Genomic DNA, 16,961 nt, shown 5'->3' with positions numbered 1-16,961 from the left:
TTCTCTCTCTTTATAAGTCACATAAAAGTTACCTGCTCTGGAAATGAGGCTCGGAAGACAAATGTGCACTTTATTTTTTTATGTCTTTTGAAAGGCTGTAAAGGCACTGTCAGTGCTCCAGATGTTCGCAATAAACTTACAAAGCGACTGAAAAAAACAGGAGATTTCAGGGGAAGCAAGTGCCCTCTTTCTATGCGGAGATAAGAAAGCTGCAGGGTTCAATACGCTGCTAAGTGATGGAAAGTAGACAAAATATGCAGAAACGGTTTCATTTCTCGAACTGGCTTTGCCTTCATCACGCGCACCATGGGAAATGAGTGACGCAGTGTATCTGTACTGGTATTCTATCCACATATTGAACCAGGCATGGAAAGGTGCACAAGCGCGGTCACCCTAGGTTTGGGAATCCCTAAAGAAGACGCATGTGGTAAAAAATAAAGAAATCTATAAATAATAAAAACATAGATGGGTCCTAACTGGGTTTAGCTGTGACCAGGCCCCGTTCTGTAATACTGGGAGGATGATACATCGGCTACTGAACTGCTGTGGTGGGTAGAGCTGTCCTGAGTCACGTCGCACCGTGCAGGGTATTAAATTATGGTCTCATGCTGGGCTTTGTGGGGATATTATTTATTTTCCCTTTTATTATTTAACATCGGTGTATTCTAAATGCTGTGTAATTGTGCTAAGGACATCATTTGCTAATTTGGGCTTTGAAAATACTTGTATGGCAGAGTGACATACTTGTATGTCGGTTAGGATATATTTACTTAAAAACTTAAAGGGACAGAGTCCATTTAAACTGTGTTTGTGGATTTTTTTTCATGGTCTGGTTCTTGTTTTGATACACCAGAGAGGTGAAATGTGCCCAATTTGTGAAACGTGAAAGGTTTAGGTCTGACAATACCAATCATTCCGAGAACACGTTCAACTGTTGATGAAACATGTTTGGGATTAACAAAAAAAGACAAACAGCCAACAACACAAACGTTCTCCCCTTTTTAAAGTAATCCTTCATGGATCTTGTTTAAATCAAGATGACGCGTTACGAAAGAAAGATTCCTGGATGGAAAACCAATTGAGGGTTCTGACAGCTGTTCAGAGCTTGGCATTGGAAGAACGATTCCTTTGTGATAACATGAACACTTGCCGCCATCTACCCGAGAGATACCTTCCACATATCAATGGCAAAAATCTATTAAAACAACCATATTATCTCCCCACCGGCTGGCTCTGCTGCTCCCCGCCGCTGTACGTACTGTAGTTTAATCACTTTAGTGCAGAGCGGATAATACAAAATGTAAGAAACAGAGAACATCTATAGATATATCTTACCTGCCATCCAATTACCAGGAAATGGCAACACTCACTATACGTCTTGTATAAACCAAACGTACAGCATGGAGTCATCCTAACTACTCTGATATTGCAATATGTATTGTCATAAAATAAACAGGTACACTTTTATCATCAGGAGATAAAAAACAAAACAACAAACACACACTTCATTGCAATTATTTTTATACGGTGTCCCTGCTGAGAAAGAAAGACTTTATATTAGCAATACCGGTGCTGCAGAGATTAATTAACTGCATATCCCATGATGCAGCATTGGACTCGCTGTGCATCATGGGTTTTGTAGTTCATAAATCTCTCCAGAGCCTAGAGTAGACGTCACTGCTGTTACAATATGTGATGACGTGACATTGACAGCAGCACTAAAATCACCAAGGCTGTTTTATCTCACTGAGGTGATCGGAGTGCGGTGGGTCTTTTAATCCTGCACTGTTAAATATACCTTTTTGGGGAGGGTTGTTTTTTTTTTTTTTTTTAGAGAAATTGCAAAGTTAAATCTACCTGTAGTAGCAGTTATACTGACAGCCAGACCAGGTAAAACACGTGACTCGGGAGCCCCCATAGCATGCGTATCAGGTCCCTATTGCTCCTCTGGCGAGAATTTGATTGGACAAACAATAATGGTGGCAGTGCCTCTTCAATAATGTTGCGTGAGGTAAGCAGCCCCGAGGGAGTCTCAGAGCTGGAAAAGGTAATTTATTATTAATTTATTTTCCTTATAACCCTACCATTTTAGTTTTCCTGTAAGGTTACTGTAAATAGTGAATCTAAGAATTTTATTCTTAATGTCATCTTATCGCATTCATTGATTGAATCAGCTCGTTTTATTAGAGCAAGACACTGGTTTTTGTTATGTTACAGAAAAGTTATGCCAAAACATCGATTTGTTAACTCTTGTAATTTCACTGCGACACGATTTAGTAAAAGGTCTTGTCTGGAGTGCGCACAGAGCACATTATTCACTGGGTAAAGGGGGTAAATACTCACTAATAGGACCGAGCATAAGATCTCGCTACACCAGTAAAATTAACCTTAATTCTCTGCTGTAGCACAGAGCACTGAACGTAAAATACATATTCTCTAAAAATCCAAATCACGGTAATGTCATTTTTCATGCCTTTATAGCAAGCTTAGCTCCAGCGCCCCCTTTCTTTTAAGTGGTGTAATTGCACAAAGACGTCCAGGAAACCTGGACCTGCGTGCAGCAGATTAAAGCTCTGTCTTTATAATATGGTTGTTAAATAAAAAATTACAAACAAATGTTATATAATGCATTGAAAGCAAGGTGTCATCTTGAGTCTGCAATGCCCGTCATGACTACGGCAAACAGGTTCTGTGGAGGGAGGGCCCTTTAGGTCTGTTTCTCAATATGATGGTTTACGCGCTGGATTTGGTTAGACTGCTTTTATGAAGTTGAATAGTGAATGGCTGAAAACAGGGAGGGAAGCCAGCACCCCCAGCACCAATAAACCCACCTTACCTAGAAGAACTGATACAATCTATTACTTGGCGGCAATCACGGTTTTGGTATTATTACTTAGTTATGTTTCTGTGGCCCACAGTAATCTACAGACAGTCCAACACGATGCATGTTCCAAGGAAACAATCCAGTCTAGATGAATATTTATATATCCTGCTTACACTTATTCCCTCCGTATTTTTACAAGAATATCTGCTTAATGAAGGGAAGGCAATTGATCGTATTTGGGTCATTGTATGATGTGTCTTTTCCAGGAACTTCGAGGCATTTCTGCTGGGCTGGCTGCACCCCATGGCAAGTGAGCGGCTGCTGGTCATGCTAATAGCCATGTCCCCGATTTGAGTGAAGGGCGCTGGGGCTGTTTAAATGTGAGAGGCAGGGAATCTGGCAAGCCATGCGTTACAATCATTTAATGCTCCCAGTTACTGTCCTGAATCAGAGCTTGAAGAGCACCTTTTAACAAAATGCCCACGCACCACGATTAGCATATTGGCCGACCAGCCTTAAAGGAAATCAGTCACGATGTCTTTCACAGGATCCCAGATATAATGTGTACATCAACACTTGTTTAAAGAGACGCTCCAAGTTAGCCGCCATGTGTAGGTTATACTTCCTGATGACGAGGGGGTTTAATTACTTTACATAATCTTGCCTCCCTTAGTCTGAAGTAGCTCCATTACTCTAGTTACACGTGACATCCTCCATGCAGTTTGTGTATGTGCCAAACTCTTTCGGAATCAAATATGTGAGCCTCAGCATGGTCTGAGCCACTTCCTGGTTTGGCGAGTGCTCCCTGCAGATGACTTGGGACGTACCGCAAGGTTTATAGTGTTTAGAACCCTCGACAAATCATTTCTCTCTCTTAAACCTCCGTCCTCTGGGTCCTTAGGTTTGTTAATGCATTGTGGGAGGAGGGAGATTTCATAACAAAACGTTTTATAAAGGACAATTAATTCTACAAACTCGCACTGCGAGTTGTTCTTCATTTAGAATCTTCGTGTGGTCAATATTTTGGTGAAAGGCCGTAAAAATGAAGCAGATAATATATTTACAGTTAAATGGTATTGATTAATAATAGCAGAGTGATGGGATGAAAACCATAAAAATGATGCAGTACGGATATAAATTTTACTTATTACTAGAAAACTAGTAAGAATTATATACACATGCAGCATGTAATCAATGCATATAACAAATTCAACATATTACGGTTATGGGCTCTGTCAGTCCAAGTCTTTGGAAGCAGAACTGGAGCCATTTAATGAATCTTTCTCACGTGGTTACGCATTGATTGGTCAGTAGACGTTTTTATATGCTCAGTGTGCGGTCAGTGACCCAATTTATTAAAAAGAGCTAACAATTCCAAATGGCACATTTATGGCTATATTTAAATAGAAATCTATGAGGGTCTATTGACCCTCTCAGGAAGGTACATACTGAATATCCTGGTGCCAGGTAACTACAACCTTCACCACAATCCCAAGCCATCCCTATGATGGTAAGAATTTCAGACTGAGCAGCTGTACTTTGTGCTGCACCACCCTCGGTTCAGGAAAACTTAAAAGAAGCCCAGCCATAACATAAACATACAAATTTAACCCCGCACTCAACTCCTACCACTCTTGGGCGGCAGCACTGACGATAGTACACATCAGCCCCAATAAAAAATAAAGAAAAAAAAAAAATTACTTGCGCACTATCCCAAAGTCCTACACACATTTAAATAACTGGAGTTTTTGGGTATCACTCCAATGGCAATTTTTGGGGAAAATGTGTAAAAATAAAACAAACTAGAAAATATATACACACATGTGAAAATTGTACCCACAGCAGAAAGCGGTGTGTGGAGGTACATGGAGTATTTGGGAACAGACTAGGTGGTGGGTCGGAATATAGTGTCTTGTGAGAGTAGCATGTCTCAGTGATGCCAAGTGTACGCGCACCTCTCCACTCCGTGTTACAGGAATGCTGTGAGCGCCTCTGCAGAGCAGATCTTGGTGTTTTGAAATGATTGCTAGAAGTCACTCGTAACATCAGAGGGCTGGGAGCCAACTCTTGGCAGCACACAGTACATGTTTAACCAGTAATATTTTTTTACTTGCTAGGGTGCGTTGTAGAGTGCAGGAGAACGGACTCTGGGCGAGTAGAAGACGGGATTTTATAGCCCATGAGTTGCCGTGACACCTCCTATGGTTTAGTATTATAACAGTGTTTACCTTCACGGTGTATATGTTGACTTGGAGCAATACACGTTCTTTTTATAGGGTTCGATCTGCTGCTTTATATTCTCCTATAGCAGCTGCTTGCTTTTATCGTTCTGAAATGGGGTAAATTTCCTGGCAGCCTACCATCCCCGCCACTGATGGCCATTAACGGAACTGTATCATCAACATTTTATAAAATCTGATTTACATTGAAACGCAGCCGTGAGTAGTAAAGTGCGATCTTCGGGTTTGGTTTGAAGATAATTTGCATAAAATTATATGTTTATTGTTTTATTCGAAGAATCAAGTTCTCTATGTGGTGCCATTTACAAGTCTTATCTTGCCATCTATCTTGCATGCATCTCAATAGAATCGCATTTTATTTTGTGTTGCAAACGGTAGGTAACGGTTAAAGCACAAAATGGTAATAATGACAACTATTGAAATGTCTCTGTATGTTTATTTATCTCAAGGTGTCACACAGATACCTGTAGAACGTGTTCACGTTTAATAGCATGAGACGCAGGATATATTGCGCATACGTTAATAAAACGGTGAGGGCGATATGTGTACTGGGTTAGCAAACTTCTCGCAGGCCATGTGCATACTGTGTAGAGGAAAGGCTAGATGCCAATCAGAGGCAGTATTCATCAGAAAGCCACGCTATTAAAGGGAACCTATGGTTCCAGAAATAACTTTTTTTTTTTGGCATAATAGGTTTTCTGATATCAATGTGATCATGGTCATTTGAGGTGAGCTTAATCCTCTAGGGTAGACATTGTTTTACATTACACTACATACACCCAGACCCTTTCATTGAAATGACTTAGTGGTCCATAGAAGCCCCATTAATTCAGATTTTAACAATGTGATAATGTTCCCTTTGGAAGAAGTACTCTTTTAAAGGGAATCAGGACCAACAAAAAAATTATTTCATTTTACTGACAATTAACAGTTAAAATTCCTCCGTTTATTTACCAATTCTTCTAGATTACGAAGTTTCATTGAAGTTTTGTTTAAGTTTAACAGGAAACGTTAACCTCATACTCCGGCAAAGATGAAAGATTGCACATTATAAGACATGTGACTTAATAATGTGAAATAATGTAATATACGGCTGAGACTGTGAATATGGATCAGGTAAAGCTCTCTGCATGATGATCAGATTAAATTCCTTCTACAATAATGTATGTTACCCAGGCGAAGCGCGTTGCCGTTTACCCACGTGCTGGTGAAATGACCATCACATTTTGTCTTGCTTTTCTGTTTGTAGACCATATGTTCCTTGAGTGAAGCAGCTAAAAAAGCATAATACCAATTTGGGGCGTTTTATCCCACTTTAGGAAATCTTCTTTCTGGAAAATGTAAAAGACTGAAACGAAATAACAGTTGTTGGTGCTTAGAGCATAACTAGCAGACACCAACAATCATCGGTCCATTAACCTTCACTAAGTACTAGTTCTATTCTCACGTTATGGTAGTTTCTATAGCAACAGAAACTATAAACACATAGCAGAACTAAAAAGCTAATGCTATTGTTATTGTGACATTTGAAGCCCAGCTAGAAAAGGGCACGTTCACCAGGGAAATCAGGTCTGATCGGACCCTTTCCTTTCACCAGTGGGAGCAATCCAAATCCAAAAGTAATCGCTTTGTGCAAAATATTGTATGAAAGAAATAGGTTTGAGTCCATTCTTTTGTAGAGTCTGCCCCAGATATCAACAACAAATACAGGACTATTGCCAAGGATACCTGCGGAAACAAAGCTTGAATTCTGAAACATGATGCCGGTCTGTGCTCATTTGCATGTCAAGCTGGGAACTCTGGGAAAGTTGTGGAAATAGGATTTCTCAAGAAAGACCCCCGCCGCAAAGTCCAACTTGAGACATGTGGGTGATGCATAACAATAATGTTTTGTATTCGCACTAAGGGAAGTTTTGTCGCGACTTGTTTCACCACAATCTTTTTGGTACCTAGCTAGAATGTTATAAGCAGCTTTTTTGAGATAACTTACTCCTAGGGCTGTAACTCTGCTCCTTGTTCCCCCTTTCTCTTTGTAGTGGGGTCAGCGGCCATACTGCTATTATGTATATCAGCTGGGTGGCAATATTCAAAGTGGCTCCTCATATTTAGGACAATCCTGGAAGTATTTTTGTTTTGTGTACAGCTAAATCGATTCATGTAAATCAGCACCTCCAAACAGATACAATAACCTGCACCCCTTTGCAGATATGCACATATAGGATGGCGGTTTTAAGGGGGCAGCGGGCCAGCTCACCACACTTTAATTTAGAAACTAACTGTGGATCCTGCTTCTTGCAGTTAGTTGCTACAAACAGTGGAGCTGCAAGTGGATGGGTTAGGAACAGCCTAATGGCTCCTTGTGCCCTTTCTTGGCATCTCAACCTATTTTTTTTACTGTGCATACAGCTACCCGCTGCATTTCCTGGTGATCTGACTAACTGCAAGGGGGTCAGCTAACCCCACCTGCCACCACAATCCAGGGACCAATCACACACCTGCACTAGTGCCAGTAAAATGCATTTACTGATCTCTACCCACCTTGCCAAGAATTAGTGTGACCATTCTCCTATCCTTTCTCACATACTACTGCACTGTGAAGTCGTAGATGTACGTTACATATACAGTCTATACGTAATGCCCATTCAGTAACACACACAGATATATGGTCTTATGTCGTTATTGTCACCTAAACTCATGGCTGCTTGCAGACAGGTACCCCACACCCATGGAGTGCAGCCTTGCCAGCGCCAGAAACTGTAATCCACAGCAAATACCCAGCACCACAGCCAGGATCACCACTTGCCCAGCCATTTTCATCCATGCCAACATTGCCAACTATGGGGCAATACATTGCAAAAGAAAAGGTGCCAACATGCGCCGTCTGTGAGCGTTTCTCCAACCAGTTCTGTGTATCGTTTATGTGGGATTATCCCAGCCCTTCAAAGGCTTTTATTATATAGTGTAATGTTTTCAGACTCAAGTAGTGGAATTGAAAGGTTTTCCTTTTCATAATAAAAATAAAAACACTGTGATTTGTGTTTGGAATCCAATTACTGCAGAAGAACATTCCAGGTATTATAAAATCTACAAATACGCCGTAAACGCGAAACAGAGCGCAAAATATGAGAGAGAGAATGCAAAGCGTGAGACAGACTGCAAAACGTGAGACTGCACAAAGTGAGCACATCTAATAGTTTCTGGAGGTTATTCCAGCTCACACTGGCCTCAGCCTGCAATCTATTTTACACTCTGAACCCTATCTGCACTTAAACCTCCCACCGGCCCCTCAAACGGAGCCAAATTGTTTTGCTTTTATATTAATTTCTATATTGTGCCACCCACCCACCCAGGCTTTATCATGCTCTGTCTCCGCTTTTATTCCCACGTACAATTAACATACTGTGATTTTCGGAGACAAGACGTGCTTCCCAAAGTCATCTCTATTCTATTTATTCTGTGTAAACGTATTAATTGTTCTGCAGAATAGCAGAAACCACACACCAGTAATTTTATGATTAGAGCGGTTTGTGGTTGAGCAGCTCTTTGTACAGTTTAATTTCCATTAGACAAATCCATAGACGATACGCACATTTTACGCAGGATTGCAAAACAACCTTCAGTTTTTACGGCTTATATTTAGAATAAAACACATAAAATTAGGCATGCAAAAGCAGTTGTATGCATTTCATGAACACCCATATCTCCATAACATTTTTATGATATTGCCGCTTTATATCCGCACTTTAAAACAGGAATGATTTTATTAGACTTCTTTTTGTTGTTTCTTTTATTTATGCAGTTTTTATACATTTATTTTTGTGGCATGGGGCTGGTCTGTAGCATCACGCTGTGATCTGTACAACCTCTTCCACCGGCACACACAATTCCTTTGGACCACCACTCGATATTGCTTCGATAACCAAAAACTGTGTCGTGCTTAATAAAGCCACAAAGTGAATGGGCCAAGGCTTTGACACATTATCTGGAGTTATCCTGTGTTACCGATTTACTGATCCAGACAGTAGGGGAGGGCGTTTCAGACTTTGTTCTAAAGATGCTTTGACGTTGGCAATACATTGAATCTTAAGTGCAGCATGAATTCTTTGTTTTTTTTCACCATTGAGTCTCAGGCACAGCGTGAAAGCCCGTTTTGTGTAAGGTCTAATAGAATAATATCAGACTGTTCTGCGTTTTTATTCCTGTGTTGGGCAAATTGCGCTCATTTGTTACTGTAGCAGCAATGCTAGTACATCCGGTGGTGCAATAAAGTATTAGACAGAATGATATTAAAACGCTAGTGTTGCTTAAAGTATGTGATCCTACTCAGATATTATGTGCGGCTTCAAATATCCATCACACAGGAGTTTTAATTTTGTTTTTTGTAAAGACTGATAAATGCCAATGTGCACTACTTGCTGCGGAGATTCTAAAAGTGAGCTCTCTGCAGACTGAGCAACCTGACAATGTTTAATTAAGATCAATGGTGTGTAGTATAAAAACTGCCTGTCTGGAGTTTATAAATAAAATAATTGTTTAATTAATCAGCCTCTGAATTGCAAACTCCAGGTGGGATCGGGCAAGTGCCACAATAAACCAAGGGTGGATTATTGAAACAAAAAAACAAAGAAAGAAAGAATGACTCATTATTTAGCATGCAATAGCTATGCTAACATTTAATATATCTTTTTAAAAGATCGTATATTGTCTGCTTTTCTTTACAAAAATGTGGTGACAAGTGAAATCAAAACCCTGCATTCCTGATACCGGGGAGTTTCATTTCTATCTTCAAATCGCAGCAGAAAATGCTTTGAGTTTCAGAATAGATTCATATCCCATCTGAGCGCTCAGTCATTGATCCTGGACCAGGGTTTAGAAAGACCTATTAATCAATAGCGACGCCATAATTAGTCTTCCATTTTCTACAACATATAGCTCGGATTACACGTGGGGCTAAGAGCACATACGAAATCGGAGCCTCTCTCTTCCCCAATTAAAATAAGAGGTATCTTGATTAACATCTGCATTTCAAATAATGTAGCAATCCTGTAAATAATCAGCGTTACAAGCTCATGGAATTATCGGACGCAGTCCCTTATAATTCTGTTATTAGTTCGGCCATGCATACCCACGAATCCAAGAGATAAGAGACCTGTGTGCACTAGTACGAGATAACCAATCGTGATTCACTGCTTCATGGGTTCTACGAGTCCCACAGACACTAGCCATATACACAGGTTCCGGGTCCTACGAGTCCCACAGACACTAGCCGTATACACAGGTTCCGGGTCCTACGAGTCCCACAGACACTAGCCATATACACAGGTTCCAGATCCTTAGAGTCCCACAGACACTAGCCATATACACAGGTTCCGGGTCCTACGAGTCCCACAGACACTAGCCATATACACAGGTTCCGGGTCCTACGAGTCCCACAGACACTAGCCGTATACACAGGTTCCGGGTCCTACGAGTCCCACAGACACTAGCCGTATATACAGGTTCCGGGTCCTACGAGTCCCACAGACACTAGCTGTATATACAGGTTCCGGGTCCTACGAGTCCCACAGACACTAGCCATATACACAGGTTCCGGGTCCTACGAGTCCCACAGACACTAGCCGTATACACAGGTTCCGGGTCCTACGAGTCCCACAGACACTAGCCGTATATACAGGTTCCGGGTCCTACGAGTCCCACAGACACTAGCTGTATATACAGGTTCCGGGTCCTACGAGTCCCACAGACACTAGCCGTATATACAGGTTCCGGGTCCTACGAGTCCCACAGACACTAGCCGTATACACAGGTTCCGGGTCCTTTCTCTGTGCACAGTGTATCGATACCAAACTAATCCAAAAGATATTTAAAGATAACTGGTGCCACAGTAATACTAAAATAACCAGTGCAGAATAAAATCACCCCAGTGTTATGCCATAAGAACACATACATACATAAATTATTGATGAAAAGTAAGATGGTAGAAGTATTTCACAGCAGCAACAAATCTGTTAATAAAACATAAAAGCGATATAGTGCAGACTGTATAGAAGTGGTATCCGTGTAAGTAAAAACAGGAGGACACGCACATATTAAGAGCCCTTCAGGTCAGCTCTGAAATCAGTAGATATAATATCCCCACTCAGACTGATGTTGTGAAGAAGGTCCCAACGTGGTAACTCTCCAACCAAGGAAGGAACCAATAAAAAGTTGATTACTTTATTATACAAGAAATAAAAACACAACAAAATGAGGCTAGGGGCAAAACACGTTTCAACCGTTAGTGGTCTTCCTCAGGTGCATGATCTACTATATTCAAAACAATCTATTATATACCAAACTTAATCATGTTAAATGAAACAGGTGGGGTAATTGGGATGCCCAAATAAGGTATTTCCGGATTATAACATCAAATCAGGTCAAATGATAGTTCTTACCCAATCCCACCTTCCCAAAAGACAGTAACCCACCCACAATAGTCCTTGCCCAACTTCCTCTTTTAGCTTCTTCAATTGCTCCGGAGTTTTCATAATGGTGATCTGTGTACTGCAGGTTTTGGGTGTGCCAGACGTCATGGCGTTTGTGTGATGACGTCATGCGTTCTTGTCTGAAAGTTGGGCCAAACTGATACCTTCACGGATTGCGTGTACGCATTTTACGTTTAACATCACCCTATCCGTTGGAACAGATCTACCTACGGGTGTATTGTTTATATTTTTCATGGTTAGGAATATTCCACCAGTATGTTATATTAAATTTACTTTAACTATAAACAAACCTTTAAAGTGAGCAAACTCCATGTAAACGTCCAGCTGGCTCTCCCTTTCTTCCCTACTTGGATGTTCTGATTTTTCAGTGTTGGATGAAGAGGGCCACGTTGCACAATATTATAGATTTATTGACGATTCAGACGGCTGCCTAATTTTACAACAAGCAGTAAAGAGCCATACAGTTCTCTATAATGATATGCCAGTTATAGGAAAGCTATTAGTGTAAGCAGCCACGGTTAATTAAGTACAAGCATTGGTTTCCATTTCAGACACCAGTCACCGGACTCTCCCCATTATATATTGCTTTTCAGGAATGGAACGTGTTGTGAGACTTTGATGAAGATAAGAGCTGTACAACAGTTTTATTAAATGAGCCGTAAACCTTTCATATGTACAGGCCAGTGATCCTAACCTAGTAAACCTAGTAGAGGGGAGATCACATGATAAAACTGGAAAGTGAGTTTTCTAAGATACCATGAAATACCATTCATGGTCAGCAAACAGCCAAGGAGCTCTAAGTTCGAGCACCCACCGTACAGCAGGCCCGACACCAGGTTAATGTGTGTTCATGCAGCAATATATGCCCATTAACTCCTCCCGGTTAGTATGAGATTTTTCACTCCCAAACACAATGGGCTGTTATCCTCACTCCTGCCCATCCCCTACTTAGAGTAGATACTGCTCTCTCCTAACAGAATACCAGATATCGGAGGCATCAAACTAGACACCAGGTCATCCTACTAGAGACTGCTCTAAAGGCGAGACACATTCAACGCCTGCATTTCAGAGACAGAAATACCTGTGGTAGGAGCATTAATAAAATTATGTATATTTGATTTAAGTGATCCAATGACAGTCATTATAGTCTAAAAACACAACTTACAGTAAAGGTTAAAGATATAGACACTACTCATTTACTGTGAGTTTATTGCTGTGGAGCTCTGAGAGTTCCTAAGGAAAGATATAGAGACTTTTCCCCTAAATACAGGTTCTTTGGATTTTGTGTATATATTTCCCTCCATTCCGGAACCATCAGCACAGCGTGTTGTCTGGTTTGAAGAGATAGACGGACAGACAGGGAGGTGATATGTTCACCCTTTTCCCATAATGCATCAGATAAATATTGACTAATGTGTCTTGTTTGGTATCAATGAAATCAAAATAAATGGATTTACGGTGAGGTTATTACATAGCAAGTTTCAATTTGTCATTTTTCAATCAGACGCACAGGACAAGCTTATTTAAACCTTTCACTCATATCGGATGTTTCCAGCCGGCTTCATGTTATTAAGTCTGTTTTCACGTTTCTTGTATGTTTTATGAAATGTTTCTCAATCTTTGTGTCAGTTTTGACTTCAAAAGTAGCAAATGGAAAAACCCTGCCGCGAGCCGATGTGGGCGCAGTGCTATTATAACCTCATTTTATTAACCACCTACGTATTTAGCGCCCTGGCTTTGTCATGGGATCTGTAGGCGTTTCTAGTGCAGCTTGTCTTATATTTATGTACAATGAAAAGACAAGACTTCGACAAAACTTGTAGTAAATAACAATTTTAAACTATGATTTCTAAATCCTCTTAGAAGCAGGAAAACACACACAGTCATGAGGGAAAGAAAGTACACCCTCTTTGAATTCTATGGTTTTACATATCAGGACATAACCATCTTTTTCTTAGCAGGTCTTAAAATTCAGTAAATACAACATCCGATGAACAACAACACATGGCATGTTACACTGTTATGATTTTATCTATATATACTATATATGACTCATGTATATTAGATCATCTGCCATGTTGGTATTTCAGTTTTACCCATTAAAAATTGAAGCCGCTTGGGAGATCCATCTACTCGCCCTCTTCATTATAGCAGCAAGATGAGTGAGGTATCATTTCTTAACACCATTACCTAGGGGTAGGAGAATACAGGAGTAAACCTCGGGAGTAGTTTTGTTGTTTACATTAAATATGATTTTCAGTTGACGTGAATTATGCCGATCTGATCTAATGATTCACCTCTAATGTCTGTTTATTTCTTCCAGGTCTTGCTATTGCCAGTGCTTTGATAGACATATCTCAACAAAAATCTTTGGACTGCAAAGATAAAACCTCTTGTGTTCGGAACCGGAAGACACATCCTCCGACAAGACAAGGAACTTGTGTTTGAAACCATCTAGAAACTTGAGCGAGTTGGGATTTTTTTTTCTTTACTTCAAAAGGCTTCCGTTGAAAGTTCTACTTTGCACTGAATTATTCCGGAGACCTTAAGTTCAGATGGAGAAACACAACGAGAGGTCCGTTCTCAGTGCCAGTTACCTCCTGGGAGAAACATGGTGGCGGAACATTGCTTCACTGGTGGTGTACCTCATGAAATATATCAAGAGGAAATATCAGTTTTTATGGAAGGGGTATCTATCAGAAAGATACCGTTGCAATGGACTTACAAAACTCATGAAATGCATCAAAGAATATTTAAGAACTTTACTGGAATTTCTTTTTCTTGTAAATATGTGGAAATGGGAATCCCCGAAATACGGGTCTTAAGAATTCTTGTAACAGGAGACTTGGTGCATGTGTTTAATGAATATCATCCACTAGGACGTTTATGGGCATATCATCATTTTATACCTTATATTAGGGGACCTGAAGAAGCCAGGCATTAACTAGATTTTTTTGTCTATTGAGCTTGGGTCAGATCAGAAAAAAATAAATAAATAAAAAACTAATCTATACAATCTTTAATTAAACAAAAGAATAAAATAAAATAAACACAAGCTATACATATAGGTTTACTTTAAACACAAATGTTTCCTGAAAACTCATTGCAGAGATTTCTTTGCCAATAGAAAAGGGATCTGCCACTCTGCCACAAAAAACCCTAGAGTTGATATAAAATGCTTCTATTCCAAGGGTGACAACGCAAATGGGCCCATAGACTACGATACAGTAAACTCACAGAGGAAGAGGAGGGCATTCACACAGCGCTCACAAGCCCTAGAAATTCAGACATTGGCATTACGTGTCCCAACTAAGGGGACCAGTACAGAGCTAAAACAATACCAATTTGGTGTTAAGTGCAAAGCTTTTCAGAATATTTGGTATTAACTGCTCACATTAGAAGTACCACTTTATACTTTTGTGGTTTTTCCTTATAGCACTTTTGTGGGTAACTTTCTAGTTTACATTTTACATCCTAGTATCTGCCGTCGTCACACAGGCAAAAGGCACTCCGAACCCCATTAACCCTATAATAACAGTTCACAGCAAGTCATAGAATTCTGCTTCAAAACACATTTTCTAGGAATTTACCACCAAAGGCACAGATTCTTTCAGTGTCCTCAGTGCTGCTACCTGTATGAAGACAGAGCCTGGCAAAATTAAATGCAATAGAAAAGAAATACGTCAGTTAAGAATTTTAAGAATAAAAAAGTGGGGGCTAAGCCTGGATCTTTATATCTTTCAATGTATTATCGGACTGTTTGTATTTAAATGCCAGAGTTCTAACTTAGAAACTGTGTTCTCTCTCAACTTTTTTTGCAGGTAGGAGAATTATGATAAAGTTAATAAAATCAAATTTGATAAAGAAATCAAAAAGCTAAAATTCGATAAGTACTTATTAGAGGGATGATAACTTATAACACTGCAACTAAAGGCCGACGAGCAGGCCGGAGGACCTTCAGCTGTCTACACACGCAATCAAACACACACAAACACATTTAGATGGAGTTGTTGCCTCTTTACAGGTCATTGCTGTGCAGGGCACGCACCCTCTGCAGTTCAGGCAGTTGGTATTGTTGCTGAAGGGATCCGGTATTAATAGGTGAATCAGATTCTGTTCATTCCAGTCTATTTCGCACACTTGCTGTAAAAATCCCAGTAAATTATTATCATGGAGAGAAGCTCGGACATACCCAGTGCGTCAATCTCAGGACCCTGGATCACTGAAGGAACCATAAGGAATGTTTTACTGCTATATTGTTTATGTCCCATTGTACTTCTTAATCCCAAAAGGATGTGATTTTTTTTTTGTTTTGTTTATTTTACTGTTTACAATGGACTTTGTAGGTAAATGCATGCTGAATTGGTGCAATGACTTAATATATGTATATTATTATTATTTTTTTTTTTTTTGTAATTCAGTTCATAAAATGAAATAATATTCAGCACGATTTGGCTGAAAATGTATAAAGTTATATATACACACACACACACACAATGTACAGTTTGTAACCATTACATACAGGATCCCCTTCAGGATTCTCCAATCAGATAAAATGCAATATTCTGAGGGGTGGGGAAGTGGGGGTGTAACAGCCCAATATCAGGCGAACGTGGTTTACATTTTTAAGAATGAATTTTGTTATTAAGGTGATCACTGCTCATACTGCAATTTTAGGATCTATTAAATTCATGACTTGCAGAAATGGAAAAACGCAGACGACAATAAAAGTTCCTTTCAATGGCCAATGGGTGTGTTTTGTTTCATGTTAAACCATTTAAACATTAAATTCACTTTGAAGATAATTATTGCAAAGTAACTTCACAAAGCTGCTATATTCAATGTATGAAACCCATGGGGGGGGGGGGGGGGATTAAATAAATGTATAAAGTTCTGGTAAATATGAATCAGAAATGTATTTAAAAATCACGGTATACCCATTGTACAGCGCTACGGAATCTGATGGCGCTATATAAATAATAAAATAATAATGTCTCCTGCCCGAAGTGGGGGATATGAACATCCATTTGGAATAATTTCTAAATCAAATTTCACTCTTTATGTTAATGGATTTTCCCATGACTTCAGTGCCAGTCCCTAAAAGTAGATTCTCAACTGTTGTATAAATCCCCCATGCTTTGCCAGGTATCTACAATTCTCCCATTGGTTGCAGGGCTGGTGTGTGGAGTTTGTAGTGTTGGCATTAGTTGCAGGTGTATATCTGTGTGCAGCGTTTGTGGGCGTCACTGAATATTTGTGTGCAGCGTTTGTGGGCGTCACTGTAGATTTGTGTGCAGCGTTTGTGGGCGTCACTGTAGATTTGTGTGCAGCGTTTGTGGGCGTCACTGTAGATTTGTGTGCAGCGTTTGTGGGCGTCACTGTAGATTTGTGTGCAGCGTTTGTGGGCGTCAC

General features: G+C 40.0%; 1 protein-coding gene across 1 annotated transcript in view; it reads left to right on the top strand.

Annotated features, from left to right (window-relative positions):
* ATRNL1 (attractin like 1) overlaps nucleotides 1-16,297 on the top strand; it is a 716,247-nt gene extending 699,950 nt beyond the window's left edge. Inside the window, exon 29 of the mRNA XM_063434704.1 lies at nucleotides 13,873-16,297. Within this exon, the coding sequence (XP_063290774.1) occupies nucleotides 13,873-13,997 (125 nt within the window). The 3' untranslated portion in view covers nucleotides 13,998-16,297. The remainder of the gene's footprint in view (nucleotides 1-13,872) is intronic.
* The last annotated feature ends 664 nt before the right edge of the window (nucleotides 16,298-16,961 follow it).

This window comes from Pelobates fuscus, chromosome 10, assembly GCF_036172605.1.
Source record: "Pelobates fuscus isolate aPelFus1 chromosome 10, aPelFus1.pri, whole genome shotgun sequence".
Classification (NCBI taxonomy): Eukaryota; Metazoa; Chordata; class Amphibia; order Anura; family Pelobatidae; genus Pelobates; species Pelobates fuscus.
This window is presented reverse-complemented; position numbering and strand designations above follow the sequence as displayed.